This window comes from Garra rufa, chromosome 2 (genome assembly GCF_049309525.1).
Source record: "Garra rufa chromosome 2, GarRuf1.0, whole genome shotgun sequence".
NCBI lineage: Eukaryota > Metazoa > Chordata > Actinopteri > Cypriniformes > Cyprinidae > Garra > Garra rufa.
The window spans coordinates 70128111-70145403 of record NC_133362.1 but is presented as its reverse complement, the minus strand read 5'-3'; the positions used below and the strand labels follow the sequence as shown (position 1 = coordinate 70145403).

The 17293-nt window shown below is 37.2% G+C and overlaps 1 protein-coding gene across 1 annotated transcript; it reads left to right on the top strand.

Moving 5' to 3' along the window:
- Nucleotides 1–6300: 6300 nt before the first annotated feature.
- LOC141325711 (uncharacterized) lies at nt 6301–14971 on the top strand. Its single transcript, XM_073834462.1, has 2 exons — nt 6301–6423; nt 12195–14971. Exons 1-2 carry the CDS (start codon nt 6339–6341, stop codon nt 13574–13576), a joined length of 1467 nt encoding a protein of 488 aa, XP_073690563.1. The 5' UTR covers nt 6301–6338; the 3' UTR covers nt 13577–14971.
- The last annotated feature ends 2322 nt before the right edge of the window (nt 14972–17293 follow it).

The window sequence follows — 17293 nt, the reverse complement described above, 5'->3', positions numbered from 1 at the left end:
TTTCTCATAATCAAATGAAAGCATAAACATTTATTTATTTTTAATCAAATGTTAAAATCAATAAACAATAATCATAGTATTTTTTTCTAAAATTAAGTGGTTAATCTTGTTGTTATATTTATTTTTTATCATATATATTGTTTTTTGTCAATTATTTAAATAGGAATATTGTTCTGTTTCATGTTAAACCGTACTTTTATTTTGACAGGTTGCCGTGAAGTTTCTGTGTGTAAAGTATGATATGATGCTAGTTTTCTCAAATGAAACGGTAAAAGTGACACTGGCAGTAGCTTTGGAGATTGAGTCTATCTGTTCATGTGAGATGAAAATGCCAAAAATTACCGGGAGCATCACGCGTGCAGTGTAAAAAAAAAGCGTCTCTGCCATTCTAACATACAGAGGCAAACGGTATATGCAGGATTCAAGGGCGAAATTGTCAATCACACATTGGGGGGGACAGCTGTGGGACTTTTTGTGTTTGCGCATGCACACATTTAAAACGTATACTCACCCTGTAATGATTACAGCATCAGCATACAGGCTATTAAGTCACAAAGCTGAATTTAAAGGGATAGTTCACCCAAAAATGAAAATTCTGTCATCATTTACTCACCCTCAAGTTTTTTAAAACCTGTAAGAATTTCTTTCTTCTGCTGAACACAAAAGAAGATATTTTGAAAAATGTCTGTAACCAAACAGTTGATGGACCCCATTGACTTCCATAGTAGGTCAATGGGGTCCATCAACTGTTTGGTTACAGACATTTTTCAAAATATCTTATTTTGTTCTATACTTTAAAAAAAAAAATCACATTTTCTAAAAATCTAAACGTCTTTTTCCCTTCATAATTCTCATAAGAATGCCCATGATCCACATATTTTATTTCCTCTAAACTTTGCTTTTTTGTTTCAGTAATTAAACATTGTTCTAAGGGGCGGCTTGTTACCACATCTTACCCTATAACGTTACATTCACTCACAATGAATGTGAGTTAACCCTTGTGTGGTGTTCATATTTTTGTTATTCAGCCAGTGTTCGTGGGTCTGGTGGACCCGCTGCATTTTTGGGTTTTTAATTCAACATAATCAACCAATTTATGTTAAAATACTCAACAGATATTTAGGCTACTTCATCCCAATTACAAGCAATAGAAACAGCATTTATGGTTAATATTTCCTCTCTAGCTTTGTTAGATCACATTTAAGAATTGTAACCTTGTGCGGGAACGGCAGGGGTAGAAACAAAACTCACTTTTGCACTCACACTCTCTCACACTTACACACAACCTCTCTCTCACATGCATGCACACACACACACACACACACACAGATATGTGGTTCATACAGGGAATCTCCATAGGCGTAATGGTTTTACAAATGTACAAACTGTATAATCAATGCCCCTACACTAACCCTACCCCTAAACCTACCAATCACAGAAAACTTTTGGCCTTTTTTGAAGTTCAAAAAACACCATTTAGTATGTTTTTTAGCCGTTTGGTTTATGAGGACACAGATGTCCTCATAAACCATGTTTACGTTGTAATACCCAAGTCATTATACACATTTGTGTCCTCATAAACCATATACTATACAAGAACACACACACACACACACACACACACACACACACACACACACACACACACACAAACACACACACACACACACACACACACACACACACACACACATAACAGCAAGGCCCGACAGGAGGAGGACAGAGTAAAGGTCCTACAGACCCGAACACCATACAAGGGTTAAGAGCTATTAATGTCATGCTGTCTGGTAACTTAGAACATTAAATTAATTACTTCTCACTTCTCTGTTAAAAATGCCTAAAATCTCCAGAAACGTACTTTCTTTTTCTTTCCAAAGAAATTACAGATGTCAGCTGCTGCAGTCTTTCTCTTGTTCATTTTTGGCCAATACTGTGAAATATAACAGCAACGCAATTCCAAGGGATGAAAATGGTGAAGTAAGAAAGAACAAATGGCAGGACTCTAAAATAACTTGCTAGATAAACCCAATTCAGAGAACAGGACCGTGGCTCAAAACGCTAACGTTAGCTGTAAAAACTGGGTTTGGTACAGTAGATTTGACAAGCCTGTCACTGACCGCTATCCCAGTTTGCTTTAAAGCCAGGCTACATGCTAGCGTGTACAGTAACGTTAGCTAGCTGTCGGCTAGCTTGTCAATAGACCCATTCATACAAGCTGTATAATATTACAGTCGAAATTTACAAATTCTACAATTCGAAATTCTAGTGAAATTCACCTGGTCGTTATCTAAGGGATTATGTCAGCCAAAAACACCATTCATAGATATGTGCCAAATGTCTGTCAGATTTCGCGCTCTTCTTCTGTTTGTTTTTTCCTAACTCACTGACGGTGGCGGTGCACGAGCTGCTAAAGGTATAGGGGAAAACATGACATGGATCAGGTTTTGTTAATGTATAGTGTAAGGCCAGTCGAATGGATTTTGGAAATGGACCGGTCGGGATTTTATATTTTCGGAGCTGGAAAGAAAGACGTATTTGCAATCACATCGATATTGCCCGCATAATCATACAGTATGATCAAATATTGGGGGGGACAAATTGTCCTTCTTTGAATATTGGGGGGGACGTGTCCCCCTGTCCCCCCATAGAATTACGCCTATGGCAGGATTCATATTAAAACGGTCTTTTTGCATTTCAGTTTTCACAGACACTAGTCCATATCGCGATTTGAATTAAGTGACAGACCAACTTTTGATTTATCAATCCAAAAATCGACGAATTCACGTGGCATTCCGCGCTATAGTAGATTCGGTTTTTATGAATGGAGTCCGCGACCCAGTCCGTGTTTTCTTGGAGGAGACATTGTGAACGCGCCCCCCTAAGATAATGGTAGGGGAAACACTGGGATATTTAGAAATACACTAGCCTTCATTTCAGAAATTCAGGTACCCTATAGGTAGGTAGACCTTCTGTAAAAGCATTGAGGTGATGATACATGAGGCTCGATGTGCTGCGGTGATATGCGCATTCCTTTGTCTGAACGCTAGTTGGTGCTCCAGTATAATCGGTCCACTGAAACTCATCCAGTGAGAAACGTTCCGCGGTGCAAAATTAAGTGCGATTAAAATGCGTTAAAAAAAAATTACACGTTATTTTTGTGTAATTAATTAATCTAAATTAACGCGTTAAAGTCCCGGCCCTAAATATAATATAAACAAGTAAAAATATTAAAATTTCAGTTTTGGAAATGCATTTACAAACAAAAGTCATTAATAACAGATCCACACTGAAAATGAACAAATCTTCTGTAAGGATTGGATGGAAATGATAATATGGTCTCTATTTGATTTTTTTTTATTTCATTGGTAATGTTTTTAAATGGTGTTTTGGTTTTAAATACTTTTTTTGCAGTGTAAAGGAATATGGTTCATTGATTACTTTTTTATTGCCTTTTCATTTCGTTAATTGGCAAAAATATGCCAACATATTCAGTTCACTCCATATCTTCTTTTATTAAGTTTGGGTAATAAATACAAGACACAATAAACTGTTTATTAGAAACTTTAACTATCAGAAAAACAACAAAATATGTTATATTAGTGTTATGATTTCGGTGAAGTTAAATGTTTTGAGAACAAAATACCTTTAATACACCTGCAGGAAAATGAAGATCAGCAGATTCTTGATAGAGCTGGTCCTGTGTGGCGCTGCAGTCATCCAGACCGACTAAAGCACTCAATCACTGGAGTTTATTCAGATTTCAGGAGGCTGTTCTTACTTAAACACAGTATTTAAAGCATGTGATCAGTTCTAGTTCAGTCGCTCAGACTCTGGAGTTTCAGCAGCTCTAAAACAATCAGCAGAACTATAGCACTCAAGATCACAGAGATCAGGGAAAGACATTCACACACAACTCAAGTCTTCATTTGCATTAACAATCACAACAATTAAAGAAATGAGACAGAAACATCAAGAGCATTACAGATAAAAGAAGACAGTCTCATTTTACATTTGTATTCACACACACCTAAAGCAAAAGAGATTCATTTACACTTAAACATTTCTGCTTAATTTCCTAAGCAATAAATTTATTTCAACCCATATAAGTGTGTCTTTTACAGCAATGATTGTCACACTTATGGACTGTCCTTGTGTTTTTTTTTTTTGTTTGTTTGTTTTTTTTTTTTTTTACTATGTGCTCCTTGTCTTAGTTTGTCCTGGTGTTCTCTAATGCCCATATTTGGTTTTCCTGTCCCTGTTTCCATTGTGTTGATCAGAAAGAGAAATGGCATTTACATTTATAAAATGAATATATTTAGCTTTAGGAGTGTGTGAACATGAATGTGAATTCATGGTAAGTGTCATCTTTTGTCTTTATTGTCTGTTGATGTTTATGCCTCATTTCTTTAATTGGTGTCTTTGTTTCTGATCAATATCTGAGTTAAATATGAATGCAGAGGCTGAAGGTGAGACTTTCCCTGATCTCTGTGATAATGAGTCTATAGTTCTGCTGATTGGATTAGAGTCGCTGAAAATCTGGGCAAATTCCTGAAACTGCTTACATCCTTTGCATATTTTATCTTCTAATGACGATCCTGAAATCTGTCTAAAACTAAAGTGATTGAGTGTTTTAGTCAGTCTGGATGACTGCAGCGACACACAGAAACATCTCAATCAAGATCTGATGAAGAGTCTCCTGATCTTCTCTTCTGAGTTTACTACAGGACTAACTGGATATTGTAGGTATTTTGCTTTTAATTTCACTATAATCATGTAGATATTGAGGACATGTAGATGTTGAGGATGTAGCTCATGAGCTCATTAAGATATGGAGTGAACTGAATATGTTGGCATATTTTTGCCAATAAACGAAACTGAAAAGGTAATAATGAATTAACCATATTCCTTTACACTGGAAAAAAAAATTTATTTAAAACCAAATCACCATAAAAAAAACATTACCATTGAAATAGAAAAGATCAAATACAGACCATATTATCTTTCCTTTCCTTATTCTAATCCTTACAGACGATTTGTTCATTTTCAGTGTGGATCTGTTATTAATGACTTTTCTTTGTAAATGCATTTCCAAAACTGAAATCTTAATATGTTACTTGTTTATATTATAATCATATTTTATCACAGATTATATACAAATTTTAAAAAGTAATAATACTATGGGGAAATCTAAGTCATATTTCATTATAAATAAACTTCTGTAGTGGTAAATAGAAACCGACACATTTGCTTCAATAGCAAAATAAAAATAAAAACCCTGACAGTGTTTCAGCAACTTTCCAAAAGGAATAAACAAACAAACAAACAAAATAACAAAATAACAAGAGATTGATTACAATAGTCAAAAAAGTGCTAGATCAAATTTGCCATCATACAACCTTTGTAACAGTTACACAGCAGCATTAACTAGATTAATGTGAATTTAATGGCAAGGTATATCAACATAAAACAAAGTGTTATAAATGTACATAAAAATAGAGAATAATATTAATAGATTCACGATGTTAGTAACTTTAGAAAAGCATCATCATATGGGTACGAAATTCTATTCTATAATCAACATTTCTATGATATATTTGTGATTCAAGAGAGCAGTGCACCAATGGGACTTTTATTTTGCTCTGGTGATGTGACGTCATAAAACTGCGCCGCGCTCCTCGTCTGTTGTGAGTCACCTGAAGAAAGGTTTGTGGTTTTAAAGTTTTTAAACCAATGAATATTGCTGCATCAATAAAGCGTTTTTTACAAGCTATGTAAAGTAAATGCATCATTATTAAATATAACGTTGTAATGCTTTAGAGATACTGAAGACGTTAGTCTTTAGTAACAGAAATTGTGAATCAATCGTGTGATGATAAGAAGTGATGAGAGAAACTGAGAATCCGAATCATTTGAACCAAATCATTTGTGAAATGATTCAGTGTTTCGATTCAGCGGCACGCGGACTACAAACGACAACAACAAACACAAACGAGTGATTTCATGAAAGTGTAATATATTAGATATGATGAACAAATAATTGAATACCAGTTATAAATTAAAAAATAGCCTGCCTAAATATAAACCTTTTTGGTAATTTGTATATTTTATACATTTTATATATAAGTCTATTAACTCTCTGACTGTCTCACTAGTGCACTGACTACTGAACTAGGAGCTGATTGAGTTTGCATTGATTTTTCTTTCTATTAATTACTGTCATCTTAAACAGGACAAAGTGTACAAACACACAGAAAAACTCCTGGAGAATCATCAGAGATCCATGCGACATGAAGTTTGAAGAAACATTGAAACAAGAAGATATTGAGGAACAAAGAAAGATGGAGTTTATTAAAGAGGAGAGTGAAGACATGAAGATTGAAGAAACATTCAGAGTCAAACATGAAGATACTGAGGAACAAACAGGTTGGTTTTTATTCTTAAAGATAAATAAAAGATATTAATGAATAATGTGTGTAGACATCATGCATTTGGTTCAGTTGTAACAATATTATGGAATTAGCCTAATATATATATATATATATATATATATATATATATATATATATATTCCATGGAATGTCTGGATACTGGATTCTGATTGGCTGGCAGGTGTGCAGTAAAACCGTTTAATGCACAGGTAGTTCCAAGTCAGTTTAATCACCGTTCTATATTAATGCGCTGCTTTAATTGATGCACGCAAAGGCACAGAGAGAGAGAGAGAGAGAGAGAGGTCGCAGATCACATTGTGCTGCGCACATACATAAACTTCTTGTCAGCGTTTGCCTGCGATCCTTATTACAATATCCTAGATACTAGATCGCTACATTATATTCCTCAGCAACGGGGCGGTAAAACTGCTGTTTTTGAATGAATTGTTGTTTGTAGAGAGAGACGCACAGCATTTTTTTCTTTCTATTGTCTTTTTTAAAAAACTGTAATTTTTAAAATACAGTTATATTCCTTAAAAATAACATATCCTCTCAAACTACAGACTTCACTATTCATCTATCATACATCACTGTGATATCCTACAGAACAATATTCTCTTAAACACTTGCTTACTAATATCTGAAAATTATAGCATTTAGCATGTAATCCTCTTCTCGTAAAACAAGTAGCTGGTGTCAACAAGGAGATTTGTTTATCCCCGTTGCCAACGTAGTGCATAGCAACAGTGAAAATGTATCTTTAGTGGTTATTTTGGGAAAAAAAAAGTGGGGGGCATTTTCCCCCACTCTACCCTATATATATATATATATATATATATATATATATATTAGGGCCGGGACTTTAACGCGTTAATTTAGATTAATTAATTACACAAAAATAACGCGTTAAAATTTTTTTTTAATGCATTTTAATCGCACTAAGTTTTGCACCGCGGAACGTTTCTCACTGGATGAGATTCGGCGGACCGATTATACTGGAGCACAAACTAGCGTTCAGACAAGCCAAAGAACTTATACCAAAGAAGCTGCATCCGTTCTAAATAGTATTGTATGTCCCAAATCGTAGTATGTTTAAAAAGCATTCCAAAGATTCCCGGATGGTCTACTACTTAACGATCAATGCACACTCTTAACTGCTAATATTGCCCGCAACACACTGCGCCGTGAACGAGGATTCGATTAGAACTACAAACACGCATAAAAAGTGTTAAAAAACTACAAACATGGAGGATATACGCGACCAACGGACAGGTAGAGAAAGGGGTTTGATATATATATGTATATATATGTATTAGGGGTGGAGCCGAACCCGAATATGGTATTCGGAAAGGCACAAATAGTGTGTTTTTTACAAATACTTATTTCGAACAAATACTTAAAAAAAATATTTGTATTCGGGAACAAGAAAAACTTTATATCAAAAAGCTGCATTTCCTCATGATATCGCAGTGCATGCCCGCATGAGTGAGTGAGTTTACAATGTCTCCCACGAAAACGTGGACTGGTTCGCGGACTCGTTCATAAAAAAACAGAATCTACTATAGCGCGGAATGCCACTGAATTCATTGATTTTTGGATTAATAAATCAAATCGCTATATGGACTTGTGTCTGTGAAAACTGAAATGCAAAAAGACTGTTTTAATATGAATCCTGCATGTTCCGTTTGCCTCTGTCTGTATGAATGGTGGAGACACATTTTTTTTTTTTTACTACACACATCCTGAGGCACGCATGATGCTCCCGCTAATTTTTGGCATTTGCATCTCATATGAACAGATAAACTCAATCTCCAAAGCTGCTGTGAGTTTTAACTTTCACTGTTTCATTTGAGAAAACTAGCAGCATATCATACTGTACAGAGAAACTTCACAGCAACCTGTCAAAATAAAAATAAAAGTACGGTTTAACATCAAACAGAACAATATTAGTCTTGTATTACTTTTGTACAGTATAATGTAGGTGTTTATATATTCCTATTTAAATAATTGACAAAACAATATATATGATAAAAAATAAATATTACAACAAGATTAACCCCTTAATTGTAGAAAAAAATATTACAATTATTATTTAAACGTTTTAAATGAATATAATTTTTCTTCCATGTATTGATTTTAACAGTAAACCCAAAAATTAAAATTATGCTTTAATTTGATTATCAGAAAAATTAAAACGCACAAAAAAAAAAAAAAAAAAAGATTGTAGAGCCCTATTGTTCAAAATGTTAAAATAGAGAGTTTTGGACTTATTTTTTCAATGAAATAAATGTTTTCGTTATTACACAAAGTAGGCTAAAGTACCGGGAAAAAAGTAACTTTTGTTCTGCCAGATCTCCCAGTCAGGGGTTGATAAAGTTTAGTTCTTGGAATTCTGTGCATTAGAAAGAAGTTCTTTCAGAAGAAGAACAGTTCTTTGAAGTATTATTTGTTTTTATTCTGTCTGTTCAGCATCCTCCAACAAGGACGGGTGGTTGTGGGATTCATAATGTTCACAATGGTATTTTATTAGTTGTTGGTTTAACCATGCATGAGGTAATGACTGTTATGTTATTTTCTTTTCAATGATGTTCCTTGTTACATGTTCAAAAACACTAACCAATATTGCATATCCATTATTATTATGATGGATATAATTAAAGAATACTTACACTATAACTTATATAAAATAAAATACTTATTTCGAACAAGTGCTTTAATATAATGTTGACAGACTGTACAGAGCGATTGGTTTAAGAAACTCTCTTCGATACAGAAACATACAGTGTGACTTACTGTTTTTCATCTTTAAAATATGAGCATGTGTGCAATTTTCTCTGAATATTCAAATGATTTCAAATGTTGATTTTATAAGTTAAACAAAAAGGTAATATTAAGTGAACATTTTACATTTTAAATGTAGCCTACATTTTAAACACTACACTGTCAATATTGTCCGATTTTACAACAAAGCAATAATATATCCAACGAAATCCACAACAGATCTGTGTGAGTCCCCAAGAAACGGCAGCATTTCATTAGTGATCGAATCTGCAGCTTTCAAGTTTTTAATGTCATTTTAATTTTGTCTGCATGTAATGCCTGATAAAGCTACTAGTCTCGGATGTAGCATGTGAGTTCTCTCAATCTGAGAGCTAAGGACTTTTCTCCATGAGCTCTGTGTGCAGTCATATCAGGTTCTTTGGCCTTTTTCCCCTTCCCTGTTAGTCTGCTCCTGTCTTTGAACTTGGAAGTGCTCCCTTCACTCTAGAGCGAGGACTGGAGTTGGGAAACGCTGTTCTAGAGCAGGGAAAACGAACTCCGGTCCTGGAGAGCCACCGTCCTACAGAATTCAGCTCCAACCCTAATTAAAACTCACCTGCCTGTAGCTTTCTAGTAACCCTTCAGATCTTGATTATGTTGTTCAGGTGTGTTTGATTAAGGGTTGAAGCAAAACTCAGATGTTCGCCACCCTGCTCTCGAGGGTCTCCAATTAGCACATCGCTCCCAAAGAAAACATCTGGGCCCCCCTCTCATCTATGAGAATGAAGTCCTCTGCTCCATGGAACTTCGTGAGGCAATCATACCAGGTGTCTTATGCTTCTGCATGCTTCTCCCAGGAGCTCCCATCATGTGACTGCCCTTATGGCTTAGTTGGCAGTGCTATCCTAACCCTAACTCAATTTAGAGAGTTGCCTATGATCATGTCCCTCCTAAGGTGAGCCTCTAAGTTCTCCTTTGATTTCTGAGAGTTGAGTCTGCTCTCTCATGTTCCGTGAGGCACCAAAAATTGTTAGTCCACCTTTGCCTCTCTTAGGTGGCTTTTATGGTTGAGCACAGCAGTGCTCCCCTCACTCTCAAGGGTCACCGATGAGTACAGTGTTCCCAAGGGGAGCATCAGAGTTCCCTTTTCGTATCTTAGAGTTGAGTCCTCTGTTCCCTGAAGCTGGAGCTCAGGGGTGGACTGGGACAAAATTTCAGACTGGGAAATCTCACACTCATCCAGGTCATCCCATATACAATCTCTGAAAGACAACCCTATTTTTGTATGGTCATCACGTAAAAAAAGGTTTAAATCGTGGACTATGCAACATGTAAAATAATTCAAAGTCCTCTCCTGAACTGCACCTTCACTTCCATTTTACTTTTCAGTCCCTTTATTTTGTCCTGATCTCTCACATGACTTAAATACTCAAAATTCAGCAAACTATGCTTACTAAATAGACTAAAAGTTCATATTACAACAGTGGGAAAAATAATTATTTGATCCCCTGCTGATTTTGAGTAACAACAACAGCAAAAAAGAAAAACGCATTTCAAAAAAGTTATAATTGATTTGCATTTTAATGAGTAAAAAAGTATTTCACCCCTTAGAGAAACATGACTTGGTATTTGCTGGCAAAATCCTTTTTGGCAATCAAAGAGGTCAGACGTTTCTTGTAGTTGGCCATCAGGTTTGCACACATCTCAAGAGGGATTTTGTTCCACTCCTCTTTGCAGATCCTCTCCAAGACATTAGGGTTTTAAGGCTGACATTTGGCAATTTAAACCTTCAGCTCACTCCACAGATTTTCTATTGGATTAAGGATTAAGCATAATATTTTCACCTCCATGTTTAACTTCAAGGGTGTTTGGGGATGCTAGAACAAAGCAGGTTATCATGCATACTTCTGGTTTAAAAATCCAGGATGGTTTCTTTCATTGTTTATTTTTCTTTTATGACAGCATCTTAGTAATCGATTCAATGTGGCAAATACCACAGATATGCTTATTTATGTTTGAGCTTATATAACTGTATTGTTGCTTATGAATAAATTAACAACAAATGGTGGAAATAATCGTACATATAACAAACATTTACTTGAATGAATCTATGATTGATTTAGTGTTATGTCAAGCTCTGGGTGAAAAACTAAGAAAAGTCAAAACCTGACTTGAGATAAAATAACAAATCAATCTGGGTTAAAGTGGTTCCATACATGACCACTTGGATGGATTTATTGCAGAGCACAAATTCACCATCTTCACATCTTACTTCACTTTCAATTGGTGTAAAAATGTTGCCTGTTCTCTTTAAAAGGATATGTTCTGTGATGTGTTTGTTTGTTTGTTTGTTTGTTTGTTACAGTAAGTTTCTGGGCATTTTCCATTCAATAGGTCATTGCATCTCTCCTTTGTCGGACCATTTGTCATCCATTTTAGGTCTTGGTGCAGGGGTGCCCAACCCTGTGCCTAAAGATTTACCATCCTTCAAAGTTTAGGTCCAAACCAGATCAAACACACCTGAACCAGTTAATTAATCACTTAATTGGAGAAACATGAAAAACATGCAGTGTTTAGGGGCCTCAAGGAACGTGGTTGGGACTCGCCGTAACAGCCCATTTTTATGATTGGCTAACATCATTGCCCCACAATAAAACCTCAGAAAGAATTATTGTGTGATAACGTGTTCATCTGATGGTTGAGTGGGGAGTTTGTCCATTTTCCTAGCCTTTCTTATTTTTGTTGCATTTGATCCCCTAGAAGACATTTAAAAAATGCTACATCATAATTGAGATCAGTCTTTATCTAGGTTTCCTAAACTATTATTAGATTGAATAAACTGTATAGCAGCCAGCTTAAACTCTATAGGACACCAGACTATGATCAGGTTTGGACACCATGATATGCAATCTAGCATACATGCATTACAAATCTACATTATTGGTGTAACCTGCTTTTTGGCATTAAACTGGGGTTAACTTTTATTTCTTTGTTTTCCCACCTTAGGCCCAACCGCACTGAAAGAGGAGAAGGAAGTACTGAATGAAACTGAAGAGAAAGATCAGTTTGAGAATCATGTTTTCATAACTGGAAAAAATTCATTTTGTTGCTTACAATCAGAAAATACATCTACACAAAAAAGAGCTCAAAAGGCAAGAACTAGGAGTTTTTTCACTTGCTTTCAGTGTGGAAAGAGTTTCAATGAACAAGGAGAATTTAAAGTCCACAAGAAAATTCACACCAGAGAGAGGCATTTCATCTGCCAACAGTGTGGAAAGAGTTTCAGTCACAAAGGAAACTTTAAGGTCCACAAGAAAATTCACACCGGAGAGAGGCGTTTCATCTGCCAACAGTGTGGAAAGAGTTTCACTCGAAAAGGAACCCTTAAAGACCACATGAAAATTCACACTGGAGAGAAACCTTTCATCTGTCAACAGTGTGGAAAGAGTTTCAGTGAAAATAGAAACCTTAAAACACACCTGAGAATTCACACAGGAGAGAAGCCTTTCATCTGCCAACAGTGTGGAAAGAGTTTCAATCAAAATACAAACCTTAAAGTCCACATGAAAATTCACACAGGAGAAAAGTCTTTCAAGTGCCGTCAGTGTGGAAAGAGTTTCAGTCAACAAGGAGAATTTAAAGTCCATATGAAAATTCACACTGGGGAGAAGCCTTTCATCTGCCAACAGTGTGGAAAGAGTTTCAGTCAAAATACAAACCTTAAAGTCCACATGAAAATCCACACAAGAGAGAAGTCTTTCATCTGCCAACAGTGTGGAAAGAGTTTCACTCAAAATAAAAGCCTTAAAGTCCACATGAAAATTCACACTGGGGAGAAGCCTTTCATCTGCCAGTGTGGAAAGAGTTTCAGTCAAATACAAAACCTTAAAGTCCACATGAAAATTCACACAGGAGAGAAGTCTTTCATCTGTCAACAGTGTGGAAAGAGTTTCATTCAAAAAGCATCCCTTAAAGTCCACATGAAAATTCACACAGAAGAGAGGCGTTTCATCTGCCAACAGTGTGGAAAGAGTTTCAGTGAAAATAGACAGCTTAAAAGGCACATGAGAACTCATACAGAAGAGGAGTGTTTCATCTGCCAACAGTGTGGAAAGAGTTTCTCTAGTAGAAGATACCTTAACATTTACATGAGAATTCACACTGGAGAGAAGCCTTACACATGCAAACAGTGTGGAAAGAGTTTCTCTAGTAAAGGATACCTTTACAAGCACATGAAGATCCACACTGGAGAGAAGCCTTACACATGCAAACAGTGTGGAAAGAGTTTCTCTAGTAAAGGATACCTTTACAAGCACATGAAGATCCACACTAGAGAGAAGGCTGACAGATCCCCTCAGTGTGGAAAGAGTTTCAACCAAAATGTATAAAAATTCTGATTGGTTGAGCTACATCTGAAGCTGTTGTAAAGTACTCTACAAACCGTCATTATTTGTTGCCTATGTGTTGCTCGGGGAAAAAATGTAGGGTTAGGACCAATCACACACACAGTTCATTAGATTTACCAAATAATCCATTTTTCATTAGATTAAGAAATTATCACAGACCCCCCTCACCCAACCCATGACACTGGCAGCCATGATAAATGGTCTTAGTATGGCATCCAGGACTCCTCTGCCAGACCAGATAATCTTTACGACTCAAAAGTATGTAGAGAGAATTTTTATAATTCCAACTAATACTCAAAAAAAAAAAAAGGACACATACTGCCATAGGAACTGACTTTTATTAATTCTTGGAAAAAAAAACTTTCTGTGAATGAACACACATATCCTTAGATCATTGTGTATGTTATTACTGTTCATTTCTTTTGTATTGTGTAATGTTTTTATTAATGTGTGTTATGATAGATCACTACGTAGAATAACCACACATATAACACATTTGGTCTCATTGAATTTGTATTTTGATGATCTAAAACATGGTTTATGTTATCTTTTGATACCTATGCAACATATTAGTGTTTTAAGAATCTTTAGTAGTTTTTGCATGAACAACCAATCCCAATACCATGCTTACAGACAAAGAGTCGTAAACTTTCCCTCCAAAAGCAAAAAAGTCACCACTGGCTCTCTAGCCTTCCAATTATCAATTACCCTGGCCTCCCAATTACCTTTATCTCCTAACTGTGACCCCCATAGGAGATAAAGGCTTCACACAGTGACTTGCCTCAGTTCTCCAGACTTTTCTCAGTTCTTTTAGTCCCATGTCTCATCACCTTGCCACCTTCTGGTTGATAAGTCCCAGAGCTGATGCTTCTGTGCCTGGCAGGCCTTGAACTCCTAAGCCTGTGCCAGGCCCTGCAGCCTTGTCTTTTCATTCCCCAAAGATCACAGGATTTCAGCTGGGCCTCTCTCTCTCTCAGCTCATCATTCTTCTTCACTTTCCACGTTGGAAGAAACTCCCAATCACCTCAGAGTCAGGACACCTTTAGAATTCATCGCTCTTCAAACATGGAAAGACGTGATCCCAAGTCCAAAACCTTGAAACAATTAAGACTTTCATTCGAGACTGCATCAAAACGCTCGTCAACGACCAAGGAAATGCAAGTATCATACATTGAACTAGAGGTTTAGTTAAATTTGTAAACCCCGTTGTAAAATGGCACTGATGGTTTCATTTAGTTGGCTAACTGACTCTTTTTATAGTCATTTTTCTTGTTTCTCTAATGGCTCCATTTATCCAATCTGACTTGCCCTTCTTCCATGTATGAGTGATTGTATGTTTGTTTGTTTAGATTAGTCATGCGTTAGTCCTTAATAAAACTCTTGTGCACAAATTACATGAGTTTCTGATTCTGCCTTCTGCCACTAATTCACTATTAACTACGACTTTTCCCTCAATAAATTCTTAATTTGCTGCTTATTATTAGTTAGTAAGGTAGTTGTTAAGTTTAGGTATTGGGTAGGATTAGGGATCTAGAATAAGGTCATGTAGAAAAAGGAAGAAAATTGTAACTAATAAATGGCTAATATTCTAGTAATGTGCATGCTAATAAGCAACTAGTTAAGAAACCGTAAAATAAAGTGTTACCTTACGATTCTGATCAAGCTACATGCTCTAATGCATTATTACTGTAAGAATGTTATTTTTTTTGCGGCCAAGAAAATATAATTGCTTAGAGTTGTTGTGAAATTACCCTGAATGTTTGCTGGACGAACAGATTAGTCAGTGGTGATATTTAATTCTGCTACAGTTAATACTGGCAGCTGATATAAATTCACGAGTTCGCCCTTACATCTAATCTGCTTGAGCAAGTAAAAAGCACATTTTGGCATGCTGTCCTGGGGGAGGGCTCCGGGCCCAGAATACAGGCCGAACCCAGGGATAAAAAGAGATTAGAAGTGGGTAGTTGGGGTGGAGGAGGGATGCCAAGAAAGGATCGCTGGACGGAGGTAAAATGGCTGTCTACATATGCATGTTGTGATAATTGGATGATTGGCTAAACGAGTTACACCTGTGTCGAATTGATTGATTATCTGATCGTGCTCCTCCCAAACCTTGTTAATAAAACATAATTTCACAAGTTTGCCCTTACATACAGGCCGAACCCAGAGAACGCCCCAAAAGAAGCTTTTATGCATAGGACAGGCACCTTGGAGCAAAATTTTTTTGGGGCAATTAATGCGACTGAATTAATGCGAATAAGGCGATTGATGGAGGGACTCTCGCTGCTTCTGAAGGGAGCTGCGGCTCTACTGCACCGGTAGGGATAGTCCCTCTTGCGAGGCGCATAGGATGGAGGGCTCTCACTGCGACCAAAGGGAGCCGTGACTCTGCTGTACCGGTAGGGAGAGCCCATCTGTTGTTGAATATGCAGCGTAACTCGGATGACAGATGGAGGGCTCACACTGCAACCGAAGGGAGCCGGGGCCCTGCTGCACCAGAGGGGAGAACCCAGTCCGATGCTGAATAGGCAAAAAATTAAGGAGAGTGATTGAGGGACCCTCACTGCTGTGGGAGCTGCGGCTCTGCTGCATCGGAAGGGAGAGTTCCCCGACAGTTTCATGCAATACTCTGTGATGGCTTTCGGCATGCGTAACGCACCGGCCACTTTTCAACGACTCGTAAATCTTGTGCTGTCCGGGGTGCCTAAGTGTAACGCATATCTTGATGATTTGGTAGTTTACTCGTCCGACTGGTCAGAGCACATCTCTTTATTGAGAACTGTTTTCGAGCGATTAGAGAAAGCTTCGTTGACCTTGAATTTAGCTAAATGCGAATTCGGTCAGGCTACAATCACGTATCTGGGGAAGGAAGTGGGTCAGGGGCAAGTGCGCCCAATCGAAGCGAAAGTCACTGCGATATCCGAATTCCCTGCTCCAACCACCCGTCGAGAACTTCGTCGTTTTCTAGGGATGGCCGGCTATTATCGCAGTTTCTGTAGAAACTTTTCGACGATTGCACAGCCGTTAACTTCACTCCTCAGTCCATCGCAAACGTTTTTGTGGTCTGCTGAATGTCAGCATGCTTTTAACTCGGTCAAAGATCTTCTGTGTAATGCACCTGTTTTGGCCGCTCCAGACTTTGATTCTGCTTTTAAACTCGATGTGGATGCGAGTTATGTGGGTGCTGGAGCTGTGCTAATTCAAGGAGATAAAGATGGTATTGACCATCCCGTCTGTTATTTCTCTCGCAAGTTTAACAAACACCAGTTAAACTACTCGACGATCGAGAAGGAGGCATTAGCGTTGCTGATGGCCCTTCAACATTTCGATGTATATGTTGGATCAAGTATTAGCCCAGTTACAGTGTTTACCGATCACAATCCGTTGGTTTTCTTGTCTCGCATGTATAATCAGAATCAGCGTTTGATGCGCTGGTCTCTGATTATGCAGGGATATAACTTAATTATCAAACATAAGAAAGGCGTAGAAAACGTGATCGCGGATGCACTGTCTAGAGTTGCCTGTTGCGGCGTCTGAGTACATTCGTTCGAACAACTATATGTTAGTTTTTTTTCTACATATAGTGGGTTCTTAAGGGGGAGGGTGTTACGTTCCACGTGCGTTTCGCTGGCGTGGGAATGTTGATGCTTTTACTCGCTGATGCACTACACGTGTGTTGTGCGTTCATTGAGTTTTCTT